The 23,711-nt window shown below is 38.6% G+C and overlaps 1 protein-coding gene across 1 annotated transcript in view; it reads right to left on the bottom strand.

Annotated features, from left to right (window-relative positions):
• Positions 1 to 1,838: 1,838 nt before the first annotated feature.
• Positions 1,839 to 23,711, bottom strand: part of SLC38A4 (solute carrier family 38 member 4) — a 40,255-nt gene continuing 18,382 nt past the window's right edge. Inside the window, exons 6-16 of the mRNA XM_027595144.2 lie at positions 23,365 to 23,457; positions 18,846 to 18,927; positions 18,477 to 18,559; positions 18,323 to 18,381; positions 17,193 to 17,468; positions 17,001 to 17,080; positions 15,293 to 15,393; positions 13,421 to 13,545; positions 8,001 to 8,145; positions 6,276 to 6,373; positions 1,839 to 4,754 (exon numbers count right to left, since the gene is read on the bottom strand). Of these exons, the coding sequence (XP_027450945.1) occupies positions 4,653 to 4,754; positions 6,276 to 6,373; positions 8,001 to 8,145; positions 13,421 to 13,545; positions 15,293 to 15,393; positions 17,001 to 17,080; positions 17,193 to 17,468; positions 18,323 to 18,381; positions 18,477 to 18,559; positions 18,846 to 18,927; positions 23,365 to 23,457 (1,244 nt within the window). The 3' untranslated portion in view covers positions 1,839 to 4,652. The remainder of the gene's footprint in view (positions 4,755 to 6,275; positions 6,374 to 8,000; positions 8,146 to 13,420; positions 13,546 to 15,292; positions 15,394 to 17,000; positions 17,081 to 17,192; positions 17,469 to 18,322; positions 18,382 to 18,476; positions 18,560 to 18,845; positions 18,928 to 23,364; positions 23,458 to 23,711) is intronic.

The raw sequence follows: 23,711 nt of genomic DNA, 5'->3' as shown, positions 1-23,711 counted from the left end.
GCACAAAGGATTAACTTTTCTTATTTTAGTAATACGGCAGACAAAACAATTGTACTTGTGTTTTTACTTGCATGTCTTTGACTCCTAGTGAGATCAAACAATTTATTTTTCTTCAGTGATCTCATATCCATTGCCCATTCATCTATTAGATTCTTAATAGTTCCCTTCTTGGTTTTTATCTCTTCCCACAATAAGGATATGTTGGCCTGTATTTTATAGGAGCTATTTTTAATTGCTTTTTAATGTACTGCTGTATAGTCCCATGATCGATTGTTGGCCTTGTAATTTCCTCCACTGTGTCTTACTCCCTCAGGCAGTGGTCACGTCGTTCTTCCTAAAATGCTGTCGTTTATGTGTTGCCTTTCTTATTTCGTTTTTCCACTTTGCTGTGTGGTGTGAAGAAAGGCTCTAAACTGATTTTTTTTTTCCACTTTCTTCAATACAATCTATTGAATAATTAGTACCCAATATTTTCTTGGGAAAAGATAGTCACGAGAGTACATGCCATAGAAGCAAAGGCCCTGGGAACAGCTTCCCACATGGATAAAAGCAGAGTCGAGAGGAAACGATACAACTTCCAAGCTGGTGCGTAAGAGCCACATGGAGTATTTCTTCTGTTTCATCTGGATGTGCCTTTAACAAGGGCTGAGGAAACCGATGAAGTTGATTACAAGTAGCCACAAAGGGTTTTTGAGGTCCTGGGCCTATCTAAGTAGGACTGGGTCTCCTAGCCAAGAGTCAAAGTGACTTAGCAAAGGCTATTTTTAGTCCATTACCTGTAACCTATAAAACAAGAACTATATTCACATGTATTCGATAAAGCTGACTATAAGGCAAGAACACATACTACTCACCCCCACCCAAAAAAAGAGAAAAAGAAGACTTACTCTTCATATTTGAAAATCTAAACATTAATTTTAACAATACCATCCTAATTAATTTTATCTCAGTAAGACAGGAATTACAGAGCTTTAAGCTATAAAGACCTGGCCCCAGAAGAAAGATAGAATTAAGATACCATTCAGCAAATGAGTAGGCATGTCCTAGCCTGAGAAAATATATTTGCCATCTGACAAAGGACATGTGTCAGGAATATATAAAGAGCTGACACATCTACAATACAAAGGCAAACAACCTCATTCTTAAAATGGGTGAAATATTGGAACAGACACTTCACAAAAGGAAACGCGAATGGCCATGAAACACATGGGAAATTTCCAACACTAGGCACCAGGGAAATGGAATGAAAATCACAGAGATACCATTTCCCATCCATGGGAAAGGCTATAAAGTACAATGCCCAGTGTTGGCAAAGCTGTGAAACAACTGGAGCTCGTATATATTCTTGGTGAAAATGAAAATGGTGGAAACACTTTGGAGAACTACTTGGAAGTTTCCTAGAAAGTCAGGCACATAACTTAGCACAAGTACTGTCAGTCCCACCACCTGTCAGTCTCGACCCAATCCTCTGCACTCCCACGTTGCTTTCCTTCTTCCACATCTTCCATGTCTTTATTTGACTACTTTCGTATTTCTTCTATTCTTTTTCCATCCCAAGTGAATTCTCCCTAATTAACCATAAAGAGACGCATTTTCCCACATCCATTCTAGGAGGTATGTATGTGATGACATAAATGAAAATGAGGATTAGCTGTGTATTTTGCCAAAAGAAGACGGCAACTATTTTTCTTTGACAGCTATCAAGGTTATTTACATGTCAAGAGTAACAATGAAAATGGAACATATGCCAATAGACAGAAGACCATATTTAGACTTAAGATGTTTTTCATGTACAAATAACTTACAGCCTTCAACAATAGAAAAAAAATCAAATCATAGTCATTTGAAAAGTTCATTTATTATATACCAATATACACTTTCTGTAATAAAAAAAAGCCTCCCCGTACATTGAACCATCTTATAAATGAAATAAGAAAATAAAATTTTTATCTGTTCATAAATGGGATTAAATTAACTGGTACAAGATACCATATATGTAAGTCTGCCCTGCAGTTTGTGTGAGCTCTAATCCTGAAAATGGCCATGAGAAGAAAAATGATGCTTCATCATTTGGCATGGTAGTATTGCTCTTGAATATCTGTATAATTACAGAGGTCGATATTTTCAAGTTAGTCATTTCAAAGATGTAAAGCATTCAAAATACATACAGATTTTATACTTTCCCAATTCTTTTGAATTAATCTTTGATATTTACATTTTAATACATTCAGATTAAACCTTTTTTTCTTTTTGTTTTAATACTCCGAAGGTACCTTTTTCCACATTCTATTTTGATACTCTCTTTTGGTGAACATAAATGGAAACCTATCTTGAAGATGCTCTTTGGCAAGTTATAATAATGACTCAAAAGTTATGATAGTTTCTAGTAATGCTCAATTTCCATAACAAAGTGCACCATTTGACATTATTATGCCTTTAGAAAATGATACATAAAACAAATGTATATTAAGGCACATTCCAAAGCAACTATTGAAATATGATTTAATATTATGCTGATATGATACTTGTATTTCATACTTGGCTTTACTAAAATAAAAAAAATATAAAATAAATGTTCTTGCTACTGACTTGGGGGGAAAAAGGTGGCAAACTCCAGAAATTCTAGGCAGTGAGTGCTAGTTTTTTAAATCCATTTCATGTAAGTGTGTTGCAGAAGTGAGCAAGAATAATAGTTTTCATCTCTCTGTAGTGTTAGCACTTCTATTTTTATGGAGAGCCATTTAACATTGTGTTAAATGACAAATGAATGTCAGCAAACTCCTGTGCAAACCAAAATGAACTAAATCCTATTGTAGACATGCTAAGTTAAAAGAACAACATTGGTACTGATAATTATTTGCAAACAAGGAACTTATTTTCCTGTGGATGATTGTGTTATTATTGTAAACATTGGAGAGCATTACTGAACTATATATAACTTAGGTTTCAAATTTAAAATATCCCCAATAGACAGATACGTACAAATGGATTTCTGAGTCCATCAACTTAATTCCCTGCCCCCACCCTCAATAGTATAAACATTTTGACTGTGAAGAGAGAAAACTACACATGTAAAAAATAAAAATCAAATGTACCATACATTAAAGTTCAGAGGACTACAGAATAAGATTATATACATAAACATATAGCAATCACAGTTTCCTGCACTGAATGTTTATCAAATAAAAATGTATCAAACAATACTGGGTAGTGTAGCTCCACACGAATTGTGGTCTATCTAAAAATTCTGGATGACAATGGAAGACGAGAGGGAGAGCATTGTTCAATGACAAAAGCATGACAAGAGGACTAGGAATAATATTGAAAAGCAAATGCTTCCAGAACAGGCAGTTTAGCAATAAGCATTATTTTTGTTGTTGCTCTATCATTTCAATAAAGCCCCTCTCTCTGTTTAGCAAGATGTTTTAACGTTTATAAAAAAAAAATATTGAACAAAGAAGGCACTCATTTAATGTCACAAACAGAATGGGCAAGACATTCCTTTACTGTTGACAATAAGGTGTTCTAGCCTGGTGTCTGATCATTCATGTATGTACCTTACAGGGACAGATCCTAAGCCATGCAGGCATACCTCAGCGATTGCAGGTTCAGTTCCGGACCACCGCAATAAAGCAAATATTACAAGAAAGCAAGTCAAATGGATTTTTTGGTTTCCCAGTGCATACAAAAGTTATGTTTACACTATAATCTACGAAGTGTGCAATCCTATGTCTAAAAAAAAAAGTACATACCTTAATTAAAATACTTTATTGCGAAAAAATGCTAACCAGATCTGAGCTTTCAGCAAGTCTTAATCACTGATCACAGATCACCATCACAAATATAATAATGAAAAAGTTTGAAATACTGTGAGAATTACCAAAATGTGACAGACACACAGGGAGCAGATGCCGTTGGAAAAATGGTGCTCCGTGCAAGGTTGCTGCGAAACAATTTGTAAAAAAAAAAAAAAAAAAACCAAAAACCCTCAATATCTTCTAAGCACAATAAAATGAGGTATGCCTGTGTTTAGTCAGATGTTTTTTAACATTTACCAAAAAATCTATTGAATGAAGAAGTCACTAATTCAATGTCACAAACAAAATGGGCAAGATACTCCTTTACTGGTGAGAGTGAGATGTTCTAGCCTGCTATCTGATCATTTATGTACCTTACAGGGACAGTTCATAAGACCTGCCTTTTGCTTCTGTTATTCAATTAACCCAGAGTATTGGGTGCTGGATGGGGGGAAGGCATTAAGCAGTTAGATAGCTTTGCCACCAGGGCATTTTTGTTTGATGTTCCAAGAATACAAGTATTTGGTAATTTGGGGGTAAGGGGGAAGGGTCTTATCTGATGACCATTCCCTGCAGCTACCCTTATTCTGTTTGCACAACAGCAAAAATACATCCTCTTATACTGCTCTGGGAAAACATGGGTAGCAATGCACACCACAGGTTTTAAACATATAAACAGCTGTTCTTGACACAAATGATGCTTTTTCTCTTCCGTAGGTGCCTGGTGATGTTACCATAAACATCTTTGGAATCTTCCTGTTATTTCCTATGAATAACATTCCAATCAATAGAACTCAAACGTCTTTTGCAGCATAATTTGCAACCATTTCCAATAGAAAAAGTATTTTCCTTGGGTTAGTGATGCTTGGAATTTGGGGGATTGTAAATCCAGTCAATTATAATGAGTGCCATGCTTCCAATCATGAAGATGATTCCAACCACAAGGAAAATTAAAGCCTGTCAATCAGAGAGAACTTGTTAGGGCACACAGAAACCATGTTTCGCACAGTTTGCTCTTATAAGTTGTTTACCTAGGGTAGCAATCTGATTGACATATTGAATTGTATTATTCCTATAGCTCGGATGTCCGTGCCTAGCAGTTCAGTGAATTTAGAACCCAAGTTGGGAAAAAAGGATGAATCCAGTGGAGTGATTTAACCCAAATCCTCAAAATAAAGGAATAGTTGATTTGGTACATTGAAATGATAGAATACCCTGTAATCATTAAAAATCAAGAGACAGAAAAAGATTTAATGACATTGGGTGTGCTCACAATCTTCTAGGTGAAAAAGGGCAAGCCCTAGAAGGGCGTATCATAGTATATATGATAGGATTAAATTTTATAAAACGAAAACAAAAGCCTAATCTATATCGCACATTCCTTAAAATAAAAAAGGCAATGGACCTAGGAGACACTTTTACTCATTTTTACATCTGGTCAAACTTGTCTGTTTTACAAACAGGACAAGTAATCTGCCAAGGTCACACTGCTTAAAAGTCCAAGCAGGATGGACTAAAGAGGGTAGGTATTCAGGGGTGAGATGATGGGAGGAACTTTTGATACCAAACTGTCGTGAAGTCCCTGACAGTCCTGAGGGGTGAAGGACTCTCAGGCAAATTTCAGTGTCACTCACTAAGGGGTATTGTTTTTCAGCCTTAAATGGAAGACTTTATAAAATAGTCATTGATCATTGCCAGGGCGCCTGGGTGGCTCAGTTGGTTAAGCAACTGCCTTCGGCTCAGGTCATGATCCTGGAGTCCCGGGATCGAGTCCCGCATCGGGCTCTGAGTCTGCTTCTCCCTCTGACCCTCCTCTCTCTCATGCTGTCTCTCATTCTCTCTCTCGCAAATAAATAAAATCTTAAAAAAATAATAAAAATAATAAAATAGTCATTGATAATATTTAATTATTGGGAAAACAATTAGTTCTGGCATATGTTTCTATAGTAGCACTTTGGAAAAGAAACATGCTCTAGTTTAATAAGATTATATTTTATATCTCAAGAGATTAACTGGAAAAGGAATGGTTCTGTTCTGGATCTCTGTCTACACCAAGGTACTATGGAGGGGGAAACAAAGCAATATCTTTTGGCCTGACAAACCTAACAGATATGACTAAAGACGTTTAAGTTATGTCATAACACTGCCAGGGAGCCCAATTCCTTCCCACGTAATTTCCCGTAGATAGTGCTGCAGTCTTGGTAGTGGAAACTGGTAGACATGTATGCCTGTAGGAAAACTCCGTTAGTGTTTGACAGGTAGGAAGGACTCAACACAAGATACTTGATAATAAGAAGGGAAGAACTCCTGGAATCATCTCAGTACCAGAAATCCACCCCGCTTTCTCTCCACTAGAGTTCCAGCCCATCTCTGATTTTTGGTTCTCCTTCACCAATGTTTTTGAATCGTGTATTTTCGGTTTTGCTCTAAGTAGTCGAAGAGCAACTTAAAATGGTGGAAATTGCAAGCCTTACTTACCCCAACCTTTTGTGGCGACCTAAGTGGTTCTTTCTTGACAAGTTTGAGATAAAACACTGCTGGAAGAATGAAGATCAACATAGTGGCCGAAGAAGCCCCTGAGGAGAGAAGCAAAGGACAGGTTAATGTCTTATTCAGCAAGGCAGAGACCCAAGGTCATGCACTTTAAAGAAACAAAATCTAACGTTACCCTAATCTTAGCACTAAAAGTACCATCAACTCGTCTTGGTTGCTTATTCAAATATCTGTTTATCAAGAAAATTTAAAATATACCCAACATCACAGTTGCATCCTAGGTGCACATAACATACAAGTAACCATAAGAGGCCGCCTGTTAAAAATTCAAAGGAAATTGACAATATAAACACCTACTAAGGAAGCTGAGCTCATCACATACCCTTCCTATCCACTTCTAGCTTTTTAAGTGGCTCACACCGAATTTTTTAAAAATGTTATATTGGAGGGGCGCCTGGGTGGCTCAGTCGTTAAGCGTCTGCCTTCGGCTCAGGTCATGGTCCCAGGGTCCTGGGATCGAGCCCCGCATCAGGCTCCCTGCTCCGCGGGAAGCCTGCTTCTCCCTCTCCCACTCCCCCTGCTGTGTGTTCCCTCTCTCGCCGTGTCTCTCTCTGTCAAATAAATAAATAAAATCTTTAAAAAAAATTTTATATTGTATTTAAAATTTGAGTAGTCTCTCCAATCAGGAGATGAAAACTGAATTAATAGGCTACAGCGTTAAAAGAGAATATGCTTTATAAGACCAACCTCCTCCACCTCCAAAGACAACCGTCAATGCTCAGCTGATGCGGACAGAGCTGAGAAAGCATCCTGTAGATAAAAATCTGTCTTCCTTACTGTTTGATGCAGCTTTAAGACCTAAATCCAAAGCTTGGATCTATTCCAAGTCACAGGTATTCCCCAATTTTGAAAGGTCATGTTATGCCACTTCGCTTTTAGGAAAGACCTACGTTAGTACCCATTTTCACTAACTGAAAGAAATCTGAAGAGAATTTTTGCCTTTCAGAGAAAAAGGCAAAAAAGGGAACAGAGCTTTCAGACTTTGTTCTGCAGTGAATGTGAATAGAGGCAGCGCACCCTGAGCAGCGAGAGTGGTGTCACCAAGTTCTCTCCCTGGGAGCTACGCTCCATCTCGGCATTCAGCTCTCATAGCTTTTGAACTATGTCTGAATATCTGTTTTGTTGTTGTTGTTGTTGTTGTTTTGATTGGTTTGGTTTTATCTCCGTTTACTTTCTGCATTTGTTACCAATATGTATCCTAAGGTATCAGAAAAGCCCAAAGAGGTTATTTTTTGTGTCTGGGATGCTCAAAAATTTTCCCATATAAATGAATGGTAATTGCTTCTTTGCTTTATGCCTTTGAGGCTTACAAAAGATTTCATAGGAACACTCGACTTTTGGGTGGGGGTGGGTGGAGAAGCTGTGTATGACTTGACTTCTACGAGGCTCAATTTCCTATCCGTCAGAAGACGCAGCTGGATTAGATGGCCTCTAAGGTTTTTTGTTTTTTGTTTTCCTGATCCTATGAATAATTCCAGAGTCACCTGCGAGGGAGGGGAGGTGACAAGCTGGAGCCCGGCTGGGCTAATAGGAATCCCATGAGCCTAAGATGGACGAGGGATCCTTGACCTCCCATCCACCGGCTCCCTGTCTGCCCTTTAGGAAGGTATCAGCTCGAGCTGACTAAATAAAATCTTTTCTCAAACTTACCTATGAATCCAAAGATGTATTTTATAGTTGGCACAAGGATGACCAAAACATTATTCAGTGCAAGGAGTATGGCTGCAATCAAGAAATGTCTTATCCAACTGAAGGGTCTTTTGGGAAATAAGAGCGTGGTCACTGATGTACGAATCTGCAACAACAAAGTTCAAAGTTGATTTTTATCTACAATTTCAAATATTCTCATCTCTCTAAAGCATCTTCTGCATTTTTCCTTTTTCTCCCAAGAAAGATCTCGATGCTTTTTACCTTTCAAGATTTCATTATTGTGGTAAAATATACGTAACATTTACCATCTTACCCATTTTTAAGCGTGCAGGTCGATTATTAAGTACATTGATATTATTGTGCAACCTTGATGCTGACATGTGTTTGAAAGAGTATTTGCCTTGTGCTCACTTTCTCAGCTTTCAGATTTTTTTCTCAAAGATCTCAGAAAGAGATAAAATAACAGGTAAGACATAGAATTTAGGGACATGGTAAAACCCTTGTTGATTTCTAAACATGTCTCGTTAGACTGGATTAAGCATTAAGGGAAAGCACTAAATTGATTTATATACTGCTCGTGAACAGAATTTTTACTGGATTTTTTTTTAAAATTTAGTATTGTATTTAGCATTTTTGCCACATGATGTTTTAAAAATATGATACTCTTTGTGTTTGCTCCTTTTTCCCCCCTTTTATCTCTCCCCTTCCTAATTATAGATTATAAATGCACAAAAGTCAAAGAACAGGACCTAATAATTTTAACATTCTTCAAAGTTTCTAGTTTGGTGTCTTGCACACAGCAGGCCTAAATAAATGTTGAATTAAATTGAACAGACAAATCCCTGCCCTCCCTTCAGGAGCCTTGACAGACATCAGCCCTATTTGGGCAGCTACAATAAGTAGGTGAAGGGTCAAGAGAGGCTCCATTTGTAGCAGCCTTTCAAGTTACTGTGCTGTAACCAGATAAAAAGATCCTGTGGGCAGAGGGACTGCCCTGCCTGCTTGAACAGCTTAACAAAGTAGAAAATACTCTTATCTTTGGAATCTTTTAGAGGACATTTTTTGACTTATTGAAAAGCCAGTAGACTAATTCCACTAAGTGAACACTTCAGTTAAGCTAGGATTTCCCATTTTTAGAAATGCTGGGGTTGATTTTTCTTCTGAAAATTTTACTTCCGAAGTCTCTTACTGGTGGAGAGATGGGAACTCATTTGAGAGAGAAAATGTAAAATGCATTTAGAAACACATGTATGCATGACAAAAATTTGTAGTGTCTAATGGGACATTCCTTTCATACCACTGCACCAAAAATTAAAGCCATCTGTTTAGGTTTCAAAAGCAATTTCATTTCCAGAATGGCAAGCCAGATAGTCTCTGGAAATGGTTTAAGAGTGACTTTGTAAAGGATTTTAAAAATTGGATTAGTTAAAATTATGAAACTTGCTCTGAAAAGTAGGCTGAAGAAAGCAAATGGTTTGAGAACATTTTCCTCTGCTGCCCATAAATTCTACATTATGATCCACAATTTGTGCTTAATCAATCTTGTCCAAACTGGTCTCATTAGGCTTAAAAATGAGCTTTCTACGGTACATCCACATGGCTGAAGGATTTGTCTGAAAGTGCTAAATGTATAGAATGAACAAGTACATGCAGGTTATTTTCAGGCAGAGGTCATATGTATGGTTTTTTTTTGTCTTTTGTTAAAATAATATTGTATATTCAAGAGGCTGAGTTAAGAGGTAAACCTATATGTACAGGGTCCCTGAATGTGAATGCAGTTTCCTATGGTCTCATCGCTCCTGGAAAGACTAGGGCCTGATGATGGAAGAGTACAGAAGGTTTACAGGAATCATGGTCAGAACACATGGGGAAAGCTGGCTCCTCACAGCAAAGAAAGAAGAACAAAATCCCCAACAGAACTGAAGGCATTTGGAGCTGCCAGTGCATTCCTAGGAAGGATAAGAGGGCAAATTGGGAGACAGCAGGCTGTGGCTGGTGGGAGGTGGTGGTGGAAAAGGAAAAGAAAACCTGTTGGTCATTCTATGTTAAAATGCTGCCTTGAGAGGTGAGCTTGGATCAATAGGTCCTCCGCAGTTCTGTTTACTATGTCAGGAGCGAGGTAAGTCTGGCCTGTTACCCACAGTGCACTGCCTGCTGTTCCACTTATCTAAGCGCCTTTTCTCTACTGACACAAACTGATAAGAACCTGGAAATGTGGGTCAGATGCCATGGGAGGTGGGGGGAATGTCCATAGCAACGGCCATGGCCTCTGACCCAGAATGATTCCAGAAAGGTCCTTGGCAGCTCTAGAAAAAAACATCTATTTCCAGAGAGTGTATTCGGAATAGGAGTCTGTGAGGGGGTGCTATGTTTGAATCCGGGGACCCAATGTGAGGCTGAGTAGAAAGTGGGAACCTTCGTTAGGTCTGAACTTGTAAAAATAAATCAATCCTATGGTTTAGAAGTGAATCACAGTTTCACTTTGTAACATTGCTTAGGACAAGTGTGTTGGAAATATCTGTGGATCACTAGTCTATTCCAGTTCATGGTAATATTTGCAATATTTCTATGCCTATATCTAATGGGGGATCTGAAGGCAACATCAATGAAAAGAATGACGTCACTATTGTAAAATATAAATAGCTAGAAAATCTGAGGTGTGATTATTTTTTTTTTTTTAAGGTATGGCAAACAGAATGTGAGTCTGTGTTCTTAATAAACTCATTAGGATTATCTGATTTTCTGTTTTTCACGGTGATGTGTGAACTTTACCGCATAAAGAGAAGTATAATCTGAAAATGGTGTTCATAGTCTTTGGGAAGGAAGTGCAGTTCCATAATGGACAACCTTGCCTATACCACCACCACCCCAAAACTAGAAACAGAAATACTGGGACACTAGTGAAAAAGCAGTTCACTTCATTTATTCATTTGCTCGATAATCATTTTTGTGCTCAATATGTGTCTTTCATTAAGAAGGAAAAAAACTGACCTAACTGGAGAAAATAAAGATAATAAATGGAATAATCAAAGGAAGATCCATCCAACCCCCCAACAACAGCAACACCTTTGTCTCTTCTTGGATTCCTAAGACAAAGAGCCCACTTATCATTTGTTGAAAGAAGTAGAATATAAATTTATACCTAAAATTGAGAGGTTTTAATCCTAATAGATTAGGTTTTGTTTGTTTTTATTATTTGTATGTGGGGATATCAAAGCAAAGTAAATAAATTTCTTACTGGTCAAGAGTTTCTTAATTCAAAGAAACCCTCAGGAGAACCCTGGCATGCATGACTCAGTGTTTGCCACGTTGAAAGTCATGGCTGCAAGTCGTAAGGAACAAACACACCATCAACTTCTCATGCTTTAGGGGTAGAGTGTCTGAACGTAGCCTTGTGGGTTTGACTGGGACAAGGAGGCTTTTTTTGCCCTCCATCAGACCCATGGAGGCTTGGTTCATTTAGCCCAGATCCTCACCCAAACTGAAGTTCATGGCAAATGTCAGTAAGGGGAACAGCCTCTGCTTTTGCCAGAAAAGACAGTTTATACATCTCCAGAAAAGGCAAGATTCTTTTGGAGACCATTTTTTCCTGGCAACCATTGCTGAGCTCCTGAGCCAGCCACTGTGCACATCCTTAACCTCCAGGACTTTTAACCCAGGGGAGAAGGTGGGCACTTACACAGATGATCTCAATGTAACAGTGTAAGGTGAGAGACAGAATGAGGTGCAAAATGTTTCATAAATGTCAGTGTTGGGTGAAAACTCTTACTTAAGGAGAACAGTTGTTTTTCTGAAATTTGGTTCTCCTAGTCAGTCTTGATTCTAAGGTTCATCTCATGGAGAGGTTTCCTACCTACTACTGTTCTTGATGGTCTGACTTCTACCAGTGCCTTATCTGTCATGAGAGAAAGAGCTTCTGTGGGGAGATCTAGATTTCAAATGTTGAGGTGAAATGACCACCAGTAGATGAAAGGCTGACTTCCACTTCCCATTATCTTGACACCAGCCGTCAGGGTCCTGCTAGGAGCACTGCATTAGTCAACTGTGACTGACTAGCTTCATGACCACGGCCAAGTCCGTTAATCTCCCGAGACCACAACATGAAAGCACTATATTTAGGGCTTATGAAGAAAACAATACAGAAGCACATAACAGATTTCTTTTGTACATTACTTTGATTCGATAATGATGGGAGTGCCTACTGTGTGCCAAAAATTAGTCGGTGATATCTTTACACACAAAAAGAAGGGCTTCAACATTCTTTCCTCAGAGACAGTGTTTGCTTGGAAATTTTACCCTATGGTACACTTTCTGTCTACAGCTGTCTTCTGCCTTGTACCCATGATGGAGCTGATTTTAGGCTTAAGCTGTGTGCATGTCGTTTGAAATACTTTCAGACACATGAGAGGCAAGATATTATTTAAGAGTAAAATATTAGCCCTCCTGGTAATAAGGATCTGATTTCATGCACTCATGAAAAAGGAATGTGTCAAAAAATATTTCGGCACACAAGCTGCATTTAAAGTGACCACAGTGTCATTATAGGAGTAGTCCTCATATGCTGGGCCCCGTATGGAACATTCTGTACAGGATGGCGCTGGTTACTAGGTTGCTTATTTTTCCCCCTAAAATGAATGAGTAAATTCAGTATTTATGAAAGGAGAACAGTTGGCAGGAGAATGCAGACCCGTGTTTATCCATAGGTGGTGGTTTTAACTCACGCAGCCCAAATCTCTTCAACCAGCCCTGCCCTGTGATCTCAGAATGAGTGATGCCAAAGGCAAATGCCAAGAAGGGGAATCCCAGTAGGAGTCTGACAGTTTTGGGGATTGTAAAAGAGATATATGAGGGGTAATATAACTATTTTTCAAGAAATTTAGTTCTAGCATGTAATTTACATAAGAGGATTCCCCTTCTCATGGGTCTTCAAGGAGTCAGATGAAGGTGACTTTCTAATGTTACCGCAGCACAACACACTGGGGGGTGGGAGGGAATTAAATACCTTCAGAACTGGTGAAAACGCAATGAACTGCAAAGAAATGTGGTTTTGGCTTTCAAGTTTCAGAAGTTCTGTGAACTCCTACTCATTTCTACTAACCCACAAGATAGAAACTCAGGATCTGCTTTTTGAATTTGAGCCTAACAATAAATTTTGACTTCAATAAACCTGGAAAATAAATATAGAAATACAGTTGGTGATTTTTTTTCCTCCTATATTTTAAAAGTGTTTAACATCTAAAAATATTTGTTATAACTTACATATTAAATTGTCCATTTTAAATGGCTCCAAAGTGCTATATAAAAATGTCTTCAGGCATTACAATTGCAAACTCGCATCACAAGGAAAGCCACATCAAATGGGAACATATATACTAGCTGAGGTTAAGCAGGATTCTTCCATCAAAACTTCATGTACTTACTGGGAACAGGACAATGGGTACCGTTAGTGTCACAGCCACAAGGACCGCCAGGCGTACCATGAGGAGAGGGGTGTCGAATGTGTAGACTTTGCTGTAAGCGTGTAGTAATTCGTCTTCAACTTCTCCTACAAAGACGAAGAAGAGAATGCGTTCACTTGGTGCTGTCAGGGCCATACCAACTGTAACATTTTACAAAAGGAACACAGTTCAATGGGGAGAAAAACAAACAAACCCCCAGGTGTGGGAATCTAGATACCTCTGTTTTAATCCTGTCTCTGAGCTTATTAGTTGTGACTTTTCTTCAAATGAACAAGGGAACCCTGAAGCTCATAAAGTTGCCGAAGCTAGAATCAAATTATGCAGGTGCCTCTCCAGCTCATTTACTTCGTGGTAAGTCTATCTCTGCTGTATGGGAAGCCTTGCAAAAGAGGTGACAGGCTGAGGTGCTCTGTTGAAGGGGTTGAAAGAGCCAAGCCCCACCAGCCTGTCCCTCGCACCCTGCCAACCCCCCTCCACTCCCACCTTCCCAGTTAGCTTTGATGCAGCTTCTCTGAACCTAGTATGGAAACCTTAGGACAAATGAACTCTAACATTTTTCTTCAAGTTCAACAATTATGACGATTTCATCATGACACTGATACAGACTTTTGGGGATTTTTCAAGCTTTTGCTTGTCTTAAGAGACTCATTAGGGTCAGTATAAGGACATGCAAGGATGAACTAGCATGATTTTTACAGGGTCTCTTAATGGATGTTGATCTAAGATTAAGATGCCACCCACCTAGAAAACGTATTCATTCAGAATTCCAGACACAAATGACATGGAGATGCTTATAGAATCAGATGTAGTTTGATTTTTTTTTCCTCCTTACCCCCCTCCAAACCAGACAGAGGGGGGTATAAATACCTTCCATAGTTTTGATCTGAGTTTTATTAATTCACGGTACAACAAAGAGTTCGTGCCCAATCTAAAGTGAGTGCTTGGTTAATAGTCAAATATTAGTCAAATGGAAAAAAACCCAAGTAAATGGTGCCACCTCCCTAGTCTTTTGCTCCACAATTTGTCTTGAATCAATTTAACTTAGTGAATCGGGAAAAAGAAAACTAAACGGAAAAGTTAAAGAGGTTTATATAAAAGATAGGTTTACGTTGCTAACATTGATTTGTGACAACAGGTCAATGTTAGAATCCCTGAAATATGTCTATAGGGGCTGTAACAATCCTATTTCTTTTGTGTCCATTAAGATGCCATAGGCAAATTGTTTTAGGCATAATCTAATGTGTCCATAAGTTGCTTTTCTTTGTTTTTGGTAGTACATTCCCATATTGGAGGGAATTCTGTCATGTCTTCTTTTCTCGGGAAACCATTCACCATAACAGAATAGAACGGGATGAGGCAAAAAACTTGCCTAACGCTCCAAGCCCCCAGATTCCACTTGCCTGGTAAACAAAAAGCAGGTTCCAACTCTAGGACTTTGTACTTTTCCTACCACTTGTTTGGTAGTTAGTTATTCTACCAAAAGAACTTTACAGTATACAACTGGACTCACTGTCATTGCTTCTATCTTGAGATGGCCTAGGGACTCAAGCCAAAGAAATATAATCTACCTCTTAGGGAAAATAATTTAAATAAGAGGGCTGGTTTTCATAAAATATGTGTGAATTCACAAATGGTTGTAACTTGTTGGCCAGGCTGGTTCAGGTCCCATTTTCTTAGGTCAAGTGACAAGGCTAACATAGCATGTTAATTGATTATGTGTACTAGAGATCATGCTGCTTAGAGAGGGCAATTAAAAGAATTATACCCAACCAGGTTAATGATCAGTCCAACTAGGATTTGCACGAAGAGAATGACTTTGACAGAGTGACCTACCATAGAAGGTTAGGTAGCCAAAGAGGGCAGCAAGCAGGTACATGACGAGCATCCCCGTGATGGAAATATTGGACACTGTCTGCATCTTCCTCCGGGACCGACTGAAAAGAAAACACCAAGCTTTGTGGGTTGTTGTTGTTTTTTTTTTAACTTGTGAAAGTACCACTTATTATCATTAAAATTTTTAAAAAATAGTGAAAGAATGTATGCCTGTGTTTGCTTTTATAAAACCATGTTTCTAGTGCAGAAACATAGCTTATTTAGACTTGTCTTTGAGAGCCATGGAGGATTTGTTTCCATTTTTCTCTTCTCTCTCTTTTTTTTTTTTTAAGATGTATTTATTTGAGAGAGAGAGAGAATGAGAGAGAGAGAAAGAGAAAACACGAGCAGGGGAGGGGGAGAGGGAGAGAGAGAATCTCCAGCAGACGCCCCGCTGAGGGCAGAGCCCGATGCGTGGCTCCGTCTCACGACCCTGAGATCATAACCTGAGCTGAAATCAAGAGTCAGATATTTAACTGACTGAGCCACCCAGGTGCCCCTGTTTCCATTTTTCTTAAGCACTACTCCTTCAGTCTTAGGGACAACCGTTTTCCTAGAAGACTAATTTATTTTGTGTTGATAAATATACTTGTCTACTGAGTGTTCAAGAATATAATTAACATAGAGATCAAACTGGCTCCTAATGTGGAAAGCGTTAATATTTCACAGTGAGATGGGTTTAATGAGGACACAAACCTACTAGAATCAGCATAGCACAGCTTTCATGAGTCCAGACTACCAGGAAGCCTGGACAGCTTCTGAAAACCATTCTGGAGAGCAGCCAGCTGCTAAAGGTCAACTGTCAGGCCTCCGAAGTAACTGCTATCACTTCTTGATCTTTGGCTAAAGTCAAGTGTAGGGTAACTGCTACATGTGATTTTCCAAGTAAACCAAAGACATCAAAATAATTGAAAGTATTCCAAAAATTTCTTACAAGGTAAATCAGATTTTGTGAGGCAAGTTATTGCTATTTACAGAGAGTAAAGAGTGAGGTTATTGATACCTGGATTAAATAAATTTAGAATTATTATAGGACACCCTTCTCTAAAGGTAGAGGGGAAAACTGTGCTAGTGGGCTCAGGCATACTTCATACCTAAGTAGATAGAGGTCAACAACTTCAAAGGGAAAAGACTATTAATGAATCACAGAATTTCAGCTACAAGAAACAAGATTGGTTAGCCAGTGTCTCCACATAAGACAATGAAGGCCAGGTTTTGGCACATCCTTGTGGTGAATGTCTTCTAGACGAGGGTTAGGGACTGATCACAAGTGAACTCAATGGCTTAGCAAGGCAACCCTAACCATAATTTTTGGTCTTCATGGCTATGGTCACTTCCAGTTGAGGTGACGACATTCCCAGCAAAATTCAAATTCAGATTCCTCATGCCTGCCAAATTTCTTCTAGCCATTGGCTCCTCCTCCCCCTGCCCTAAGCCCCTCTTGTGGATCATAGTATGGAGAAATGGGAGGGAAGGAAGGAAATAAGGTAGTGCAGTGAGGGGGCTGATTCACACCTTTTTTGGTTAAAGTACATCCCTGATGAGTGGAATGTACCACAAACTTTCTCTGGAGAAAAAGCCATTAACCATGTTTCCATATACAGCACCTTTGAACATACGAAGCACATTTTCAAAACAAATTAGAATGCAAACATGAAGGCTGCCTTACTCTTTAAGTTCACTGTAGATGGGAAGGACCTCTGGATGGCACACAAAAGCAAATGCTAGGATAGGAATCGCGTAGGCCGTCTGAAAAACAAAGATAACAATGCTGGTGTAGCATTCCAACACAGACGACGACCCCAAACCATCTCCATTTATAAAATAGAGATTCAGCTGTAGTGTTAGGCTCATCACTTACCCGGGAGTTGAATACAAAGTATTTGGGTTGACACTTGTCATCACTGTGTGCTTCGTACTCTACTCCGCTGCCATGAAGAGAGCCCTTGGCCTGGTTCTCATCTAGCCCTGCAGGATTCTGGTGGGTGTAATCCATCATGAAGTTCACCCCACTACTCTCGGAGTTGTTAGGCAGCATTACCATGTGCACTGGAAGTGTATTGTTGAATGTCAGATTTCCAACATTGTGATCCAGAACAGGCAGAGGGCAGGGTATTTGGAATTTCTTGTAAATCACCTAGGCCCAGGCAAAAAAAAAAAAAAAAAATCAGCCTTTTGAGGAAAACAATGAAACAAAAATCCATATATGTGGCTTATGGGGTAGAGGTGAAGAGCGTCTGCTGAGGATTCCTTCTAGGCTAATGGACAACGGAGACTCCCTCTAGCCTCTGCTCTAAGGAAACAGTTGGAACGATGGTCGCCCCTGAGAGTCAACAGGACGGTATTTTGCATGAATCCATCCTAAGTATTCTTCTGTGAGAAAGGTGATCATTGCCTTGCTACACTTCATATCTTTTAATTCTTCAAACTAATATAAATAAATATAAAAAATTCTCCTTTGCCTTTTTAGAGAAATGCATATACGTTTTGGCATCCATGATATTACAAAAAAAAAAAAAATCTCTCCCTTTTGGTGGGGAGTGGGGGCAGTGGGGAGAAGAATCTCTTTTTTAATTCCACTGGGGTCGCCCTCTTTTCATGGGTGGAATACGCAGGAGAAAATGACAGATTGATGTAGATGTGGGTAATTCTATAGCCTACTCATTTCTCTTCTGGGACTCTTCACTTCTTCCTCCACCTTTCTAAATGGAAGGTCGTTGTCATATCACTGCTTGAAGGATTCCTTTTGTCCAAATATACATCCTGTGTGCTTTGAACATAGTATTAGCCATGGCCTTGACATTCTAACTCAACTATTTTTAAACTCATGACTGTCCTTTCCTCATTCCAAATTAGAATACAAGAAAATGGTTTGTGATGCAAGAAGTATTTCATGCTAGTGAAGTGCTTGAACAAAAATGAGGACACTAATTCAGGGACTAATGTCTCATGCTCACCAACCTGCAGGGATCATGTCAATAAATCACTTACCACACTGACAAAAAACACCATGCAGGTAAGAGAAAATCCACTGGTATAACCAAGGTAACCTAAAAGTTAGCAGAGAAATTCTGGAAGGTGAATATGGTCTCTACAATTGGCCCACCTATTAGAATATGAAAATAAAAATTAAAAATGACTTTACCTAAATTTTTAAGAAGAGAAAGTGGAAGAATGATTCCAAGAGACACAAATATGACGAGGTAGTTGCCATTGAGGTACCATTCTCTGAAAGAGAAAGGGTGGCAAGAATATTAGGATGCGCCTGGGTGGCTCAGTTGGTTAAATGTGCAACACTTGATTCATGATCTCAGCGTCAAGAGATCGAACCCCGCTTTGGGCTCCATGCTGGCCATAGAGTCTGCTTAAGATTCTCTCTCCTTCTGTCTCTCCCCACCCCACTCTCTCGCTCAAAAAAAAAAAAAAAAAAAAAAGGGAAGAAAGAAAAAATCAGGATCAGAAAAGACCAATTAGAATGAGTCAACGGATGTTACAGAGAGAACATAAGACATACCCAGTATTTTCTTCAAGTCCCATGAAAGCTCTGATTACTTCAGGTAGTTCATATTTAATGATAAAGAGGTAGCTGGACATTGCTAAAATGGAAAACGTGACAGCTTAGTGGTGTACATAGCACTAAAGTCGCAGGCAAGTTGTGAGAAGTCCCGGCATTTGGGACATTCAGTCTTCTGGTAAGATGAGCATCTAATCCCCCAAACGGAAAGAAAAGCCACCCAGTGTGTTTTGTACGGCTTCCAAGTTCTTTTCAAAAATAGATATTTGGCCCTCTGACTCTTGCACATGGATCTTTGCTAACAGTATCAATGCTGATTCTGTTTTTAATCCAGCTCTGAGGTTTTCAGTGATGCTGCTTTTTCAAAGTTTCCCCCTAATTAGTTATAAGTCATCATGGCCTGTACGGAGGGCCTGTTTTAGTGTCCATCACTTGGGCAGGGGTCTGGCCACAAAAGGAGAGAGGGTAGTTCCCCAGGTGGGCCCTGGTCTAGTCCTCTGTAACCTCCCCAGAGGGCACCCAACGCCTCAGAGCACGGATCGTCGCAACTAGAGGCTGACTGGATTGATAAAAGAATGTAAGAGACGACAGCTTCTCCCACCTTGGTCAGTGAATTTTTTTCTCTATATCCCAGTCTCCCTTTGGCCAAATAAGAAATTATACAACATGGCAAAATTCTTGAGCTTCTACATAAGTGATATGATATGTGATAAGTGATATGTTATCATGTACTCTTCTGAAAAATCTGTTGATATAATCTGTAAACCCTCTCCCTGGAAAAACGTGTATGTATACATATTCATAACGTATAGCGTTGCCTAAAGTTGTAGGGATTGATGCAACTTCTCTTTCCCAAGTCCGTCCATGCCGTGAAGTATAATGTTAATTTGACACAGGATCCAGGAAGTTAAAAATAAAATTCATTTTATTAATTTAAATTAAAAATAAGACTGACAAGTTTTGCAATGCAATGTGTAAGTGTGTGCTACATCTTTCTGGTGAATTTTTGCTCATAGACTTGTGAAAGCAGATATCTAAGTTGCAAATTGTACTATTAATAGTTTCAAAGGATTTTTTTAACCTCCAACAAAAGTAGTAATTGGCATCCATGATATTACAAAAAAAAAAAAATCTCTCCCTTTTGGTGGGGAGTGGGGGTGATATGGTGATAATGATTCCCTACACTGTTTACTCCTGCAGATTACTCCATTCAATCAGCTAAAAAGCCACGTAAAACAGCAAGGTATAGGTTATTTTCATTCCACTGCTGAGGATAGATATGTTTGAAAGCTTTCTTGACATGTTCAGGATCTCGCAGATTGAAAACAACAGACCACATCCAAAATATAAGATCCCTGACTTCAGGCCAGTGTTTCTTCTCTATTGTGAAGTGAAATGATTTTTACAATACCTGACGTGTCTTCTGTAAATATTATTTGGTTAATCTTTACAAAGACCTTGGCTAACACTAAATCTTACAGAGCGCAAACAGAGGAGATATTTCTGATTAACTGGCTCAGTGAGGTACCATTCAATTTTAGAGCTATTAATTGCTGACTTTCAGTGATGTCACCACTGTTAATGTGTTTGGTCTTCGAAAATTTAGAATGATCCAGACCTGTCTGGGTAATGTCAACATTATTCTGCTAATGTTGAAACATCTGTGGTAAATGTTAATTTTTCAGGGGATTGAGAAAATTAAACTTTCTAAATGTGGAGTTGCTAAATACAGAAATACAAATGATTTCCCTTAGACTAATATAACTACTAATCACATAGAGTAACCAAAGTGAGAGCATTTTCAGGAACGGTATATGAAATTTTGTTTTACTCCCTTAAAGCCACACTTCCTTCATGTGTATGCATCTTGATTGAGAGACCATTTTATAGTTTACTCTATTATTTAGAAGGATAATGGTAGTTATACTTTGAGCAAAAGACAGTGCTGTTTCTCCTCAGCTCGTTGGGTTTAGGGCTAAATATGTGTATGTCCAGTTATTTCAGTTATCCAAACAAGTAAATTAGATCAACTATGAGGTGATCCTATGAAATGCCTGACAGTTTAAGTCTTGAAAGGGCTGAAAATTTGAACCAAATGTAAAGCAGTCTATTCGGTGGGGGATGGGGAGCTTATACCCTTGTGGCCTGAAACCAGTAAAATGTAGGAAACAATCCTGGTATTACTGCCAAATTCTACCCAGGTCTATCGTCTTAATATATACAAATATGAAAAGAAATAAATACAAATCATTAAGATATGCCTGGATTTTATTTATCTGCTTACCAACCATCCATTAGCAGGAGGAGGTATAGTTGGATAAAAGTTATTAAAAGAATTGCTGCATTCCAGAAATCCTAGGTAACTCCAATGATTTTGTTTAAAAAGAGTTACCTCCTTGCAAGATCTCTGTGCAAATTTATTTATTGCAGCAATTGTTTGTCATAGTGAAAAACTAGAAACGATCCAATATCAATAAGGGATTCAGTAAACCCATTATGGTACATTTGCACAATGGAAAATTCAAAAGCCATTTAAAAGAATAATATGCAAATACATTCAAGGCGTATTGTCAAGTAAAAAAAGGAAGCTGCAAATCAGTATTATAAGATGGTCCAATTTTATCAGTAACAATATATTTATTAAATTTTGCGTAGAGGAAAACCTTGGAGTAGCTATTTTTAAGGGTGACTTATATAAATATTTCTTTACAATTAATATATTTATGTAATGTTTTAGTTTTTCACAATTAGCATATATTTGTCTTACAATTATAAAAACGCCCGTTTAAAAAATAACCAGGAGGGCTCCAGAGACACTGAATCTGAGAACTAGGGAGGAAAGGATGTGCTGAACCCTTCTTATGTGCCATATGTTGTCTGATTTCACCCTCACAATGACCTTGTGAGATGGAATATAATTCTCATTTTCATAGATGGAAAAATTAGACTCAGACGAGTAAGGTCACAGACAATGACAGAAACAGACTCAAATTTAGGTGCATCAGACTCCAGAAGTCTATTCTCTACTCAAGGGCTTTAAAATATTTTTTAAAAGCAGTAACATGTCAGATACATACAAACAGGACCAAGGGAACCTGGAGGGACTAGTACCTACTAGTCTAGAGAAGCGATGGGTCATGGGAGCAAACAGAAAGAATATGTGTCTTTTGGGGGGATGTTGGGGGCCTCCCAGAGTAGGGGAACTGAGTATGTTTGTTACGGTATGACAGGACATATAAAAGCTAGCTAGCTAGCTAGCTAGGTCTGGAGGTAGTAGGAAAGGTATCAGGAAGGTAGGCAGAAGAAAGATGAAGATCCTTACATAACAAGCCAAGGAGTTTAAGTTTTAAACTGAAAATAATGAGGGCATGCTGAAGAATTTTATGCATGTGAGAAGCGAGACTAGATTTGCATTTGAGAAAGTGAATTTGGAGGATAAATCGGAGATAGGAGCAGGAGAAACTCAAGGCAGGAAGCCCAGTTAGAAGGCTCCTGCAAGAGTCTGAGCAGAAACAGTGACCACCTGAACTGTGATAGAGAGACTAGAGGAGAGGAGAACTTCTCAAGGCAGGTAAGAAACAGAATGGACAAGAGTAGGTATCTGATTGAATGATCAGGATTAAGGAGGGAGGGAGAAGTTTAGGATGACACCTATCATGTTTGGCTCAAAAAACTGGAGGCTCCTGGTATTGTTCATCGAGAGAAGAAAGAAAGAACAGAATAGCAGGTTTGGGGACTGGAGAGGAGGTGAAGAAGTAGGCACCACTGTGTGATGATAGACTCCAGGCCGTGCAAGAGGACACAGGCAGTAGGACATAGGAATTAGGGGTCTGGATGCCTTCTGAGGGTCAAAGACTCCATAGGACCTGTGAAGCTGGTGGGCAAACATATCACCTGGAACACTATTAAAAATACACATTCCTAGGTTCCACTCTAGAAATTATCATTTAGTAGGAATTATAAGAATCTGTAGAACCAAGGAATTGGTGGTTTTATTATAATGCTCCCAATATCTACCTAGTCAGATTTTTGCTTTAGCACAACTTCTCAGGACATACTCCAATAGGCTGGCTCTGTGAAGGCTGTCTCAAGGAACCACCCCCCGCCCCCATATTTGGCTATGCCTTTCAGATACTTAATTTTCAGTTTTATGAAATAAACTCAGTCATACATATGAAACATCAACTGTTCTGACAAAGACAGAAATAAGCACTAACGATTTCATTTTTAAAATTTAAATGAAAGCCACAATAGCATTTGATATCAAGAAAGCTTTTATTTTCTATTTTACTTCTAGAATTCATTTGGTGGGATCCTATATAATATTCTTTTAGATGTTGTTATTTTTTCATTAAAGAAAGACAGCAAATCTACTTAAGAATCCTTATTTTTAAAATTTCTGAATATAAAGCAGCTGTTTTTCTGTATTTAAAGTACTTGTTCATTGCCGTAAGAGTTTTCTGGTTTATTGAACATTCTTTAGAAAGTTCAAGTGGTAGTGAATATTATATGCCCTTACCTCCAATGTTCTGCATTGTAATGGAAACAAAAGCTCCGATTTTCCCAGGCCATCCAAATGCCTTTTCCCCTAGTTTTTCATAAATTAAAGATCCTGTAATAAGAAGTAAAAGCAAAAAAAAACAAAAGAACAACCTTTTAAAAGGATTGTTTTAATGACTAGAATATTTCTATAATTGTGCACTGGAGTCTCAAATGTGCACATAAACACCACATAGAAATTATAAACCCCAAAGATGCAATCTCAGAAGCCAGTACAAAATCTGTTAAATGTTCTCCAGACAAGAAGCAATGGCTTCATTCATCTTAGCTCTGTGCAGCAAGTCAGAACTGTTATTTCTGTCATCC

The sequence above is a fragment of the Zalophus californianus genome, chromosome 9 (genome assembly GCF_009762305.2).
Source record: "Zalophus californianus isolate mZalCal1 chromosome 9, mZalCal1.pri.v2, whole genome shotgun sequence".
NCBI classification, from domain to species: Eukaryota; Metazoa; Chordata; class Mammalia; order Carnivora; family Otariidae; genus Zalophus; species Zalophus californianus.
Note: the sequence above shows the minus strand (reverse complement) of the source record. Positions and strands in the feature narration are given on the sequence as shown.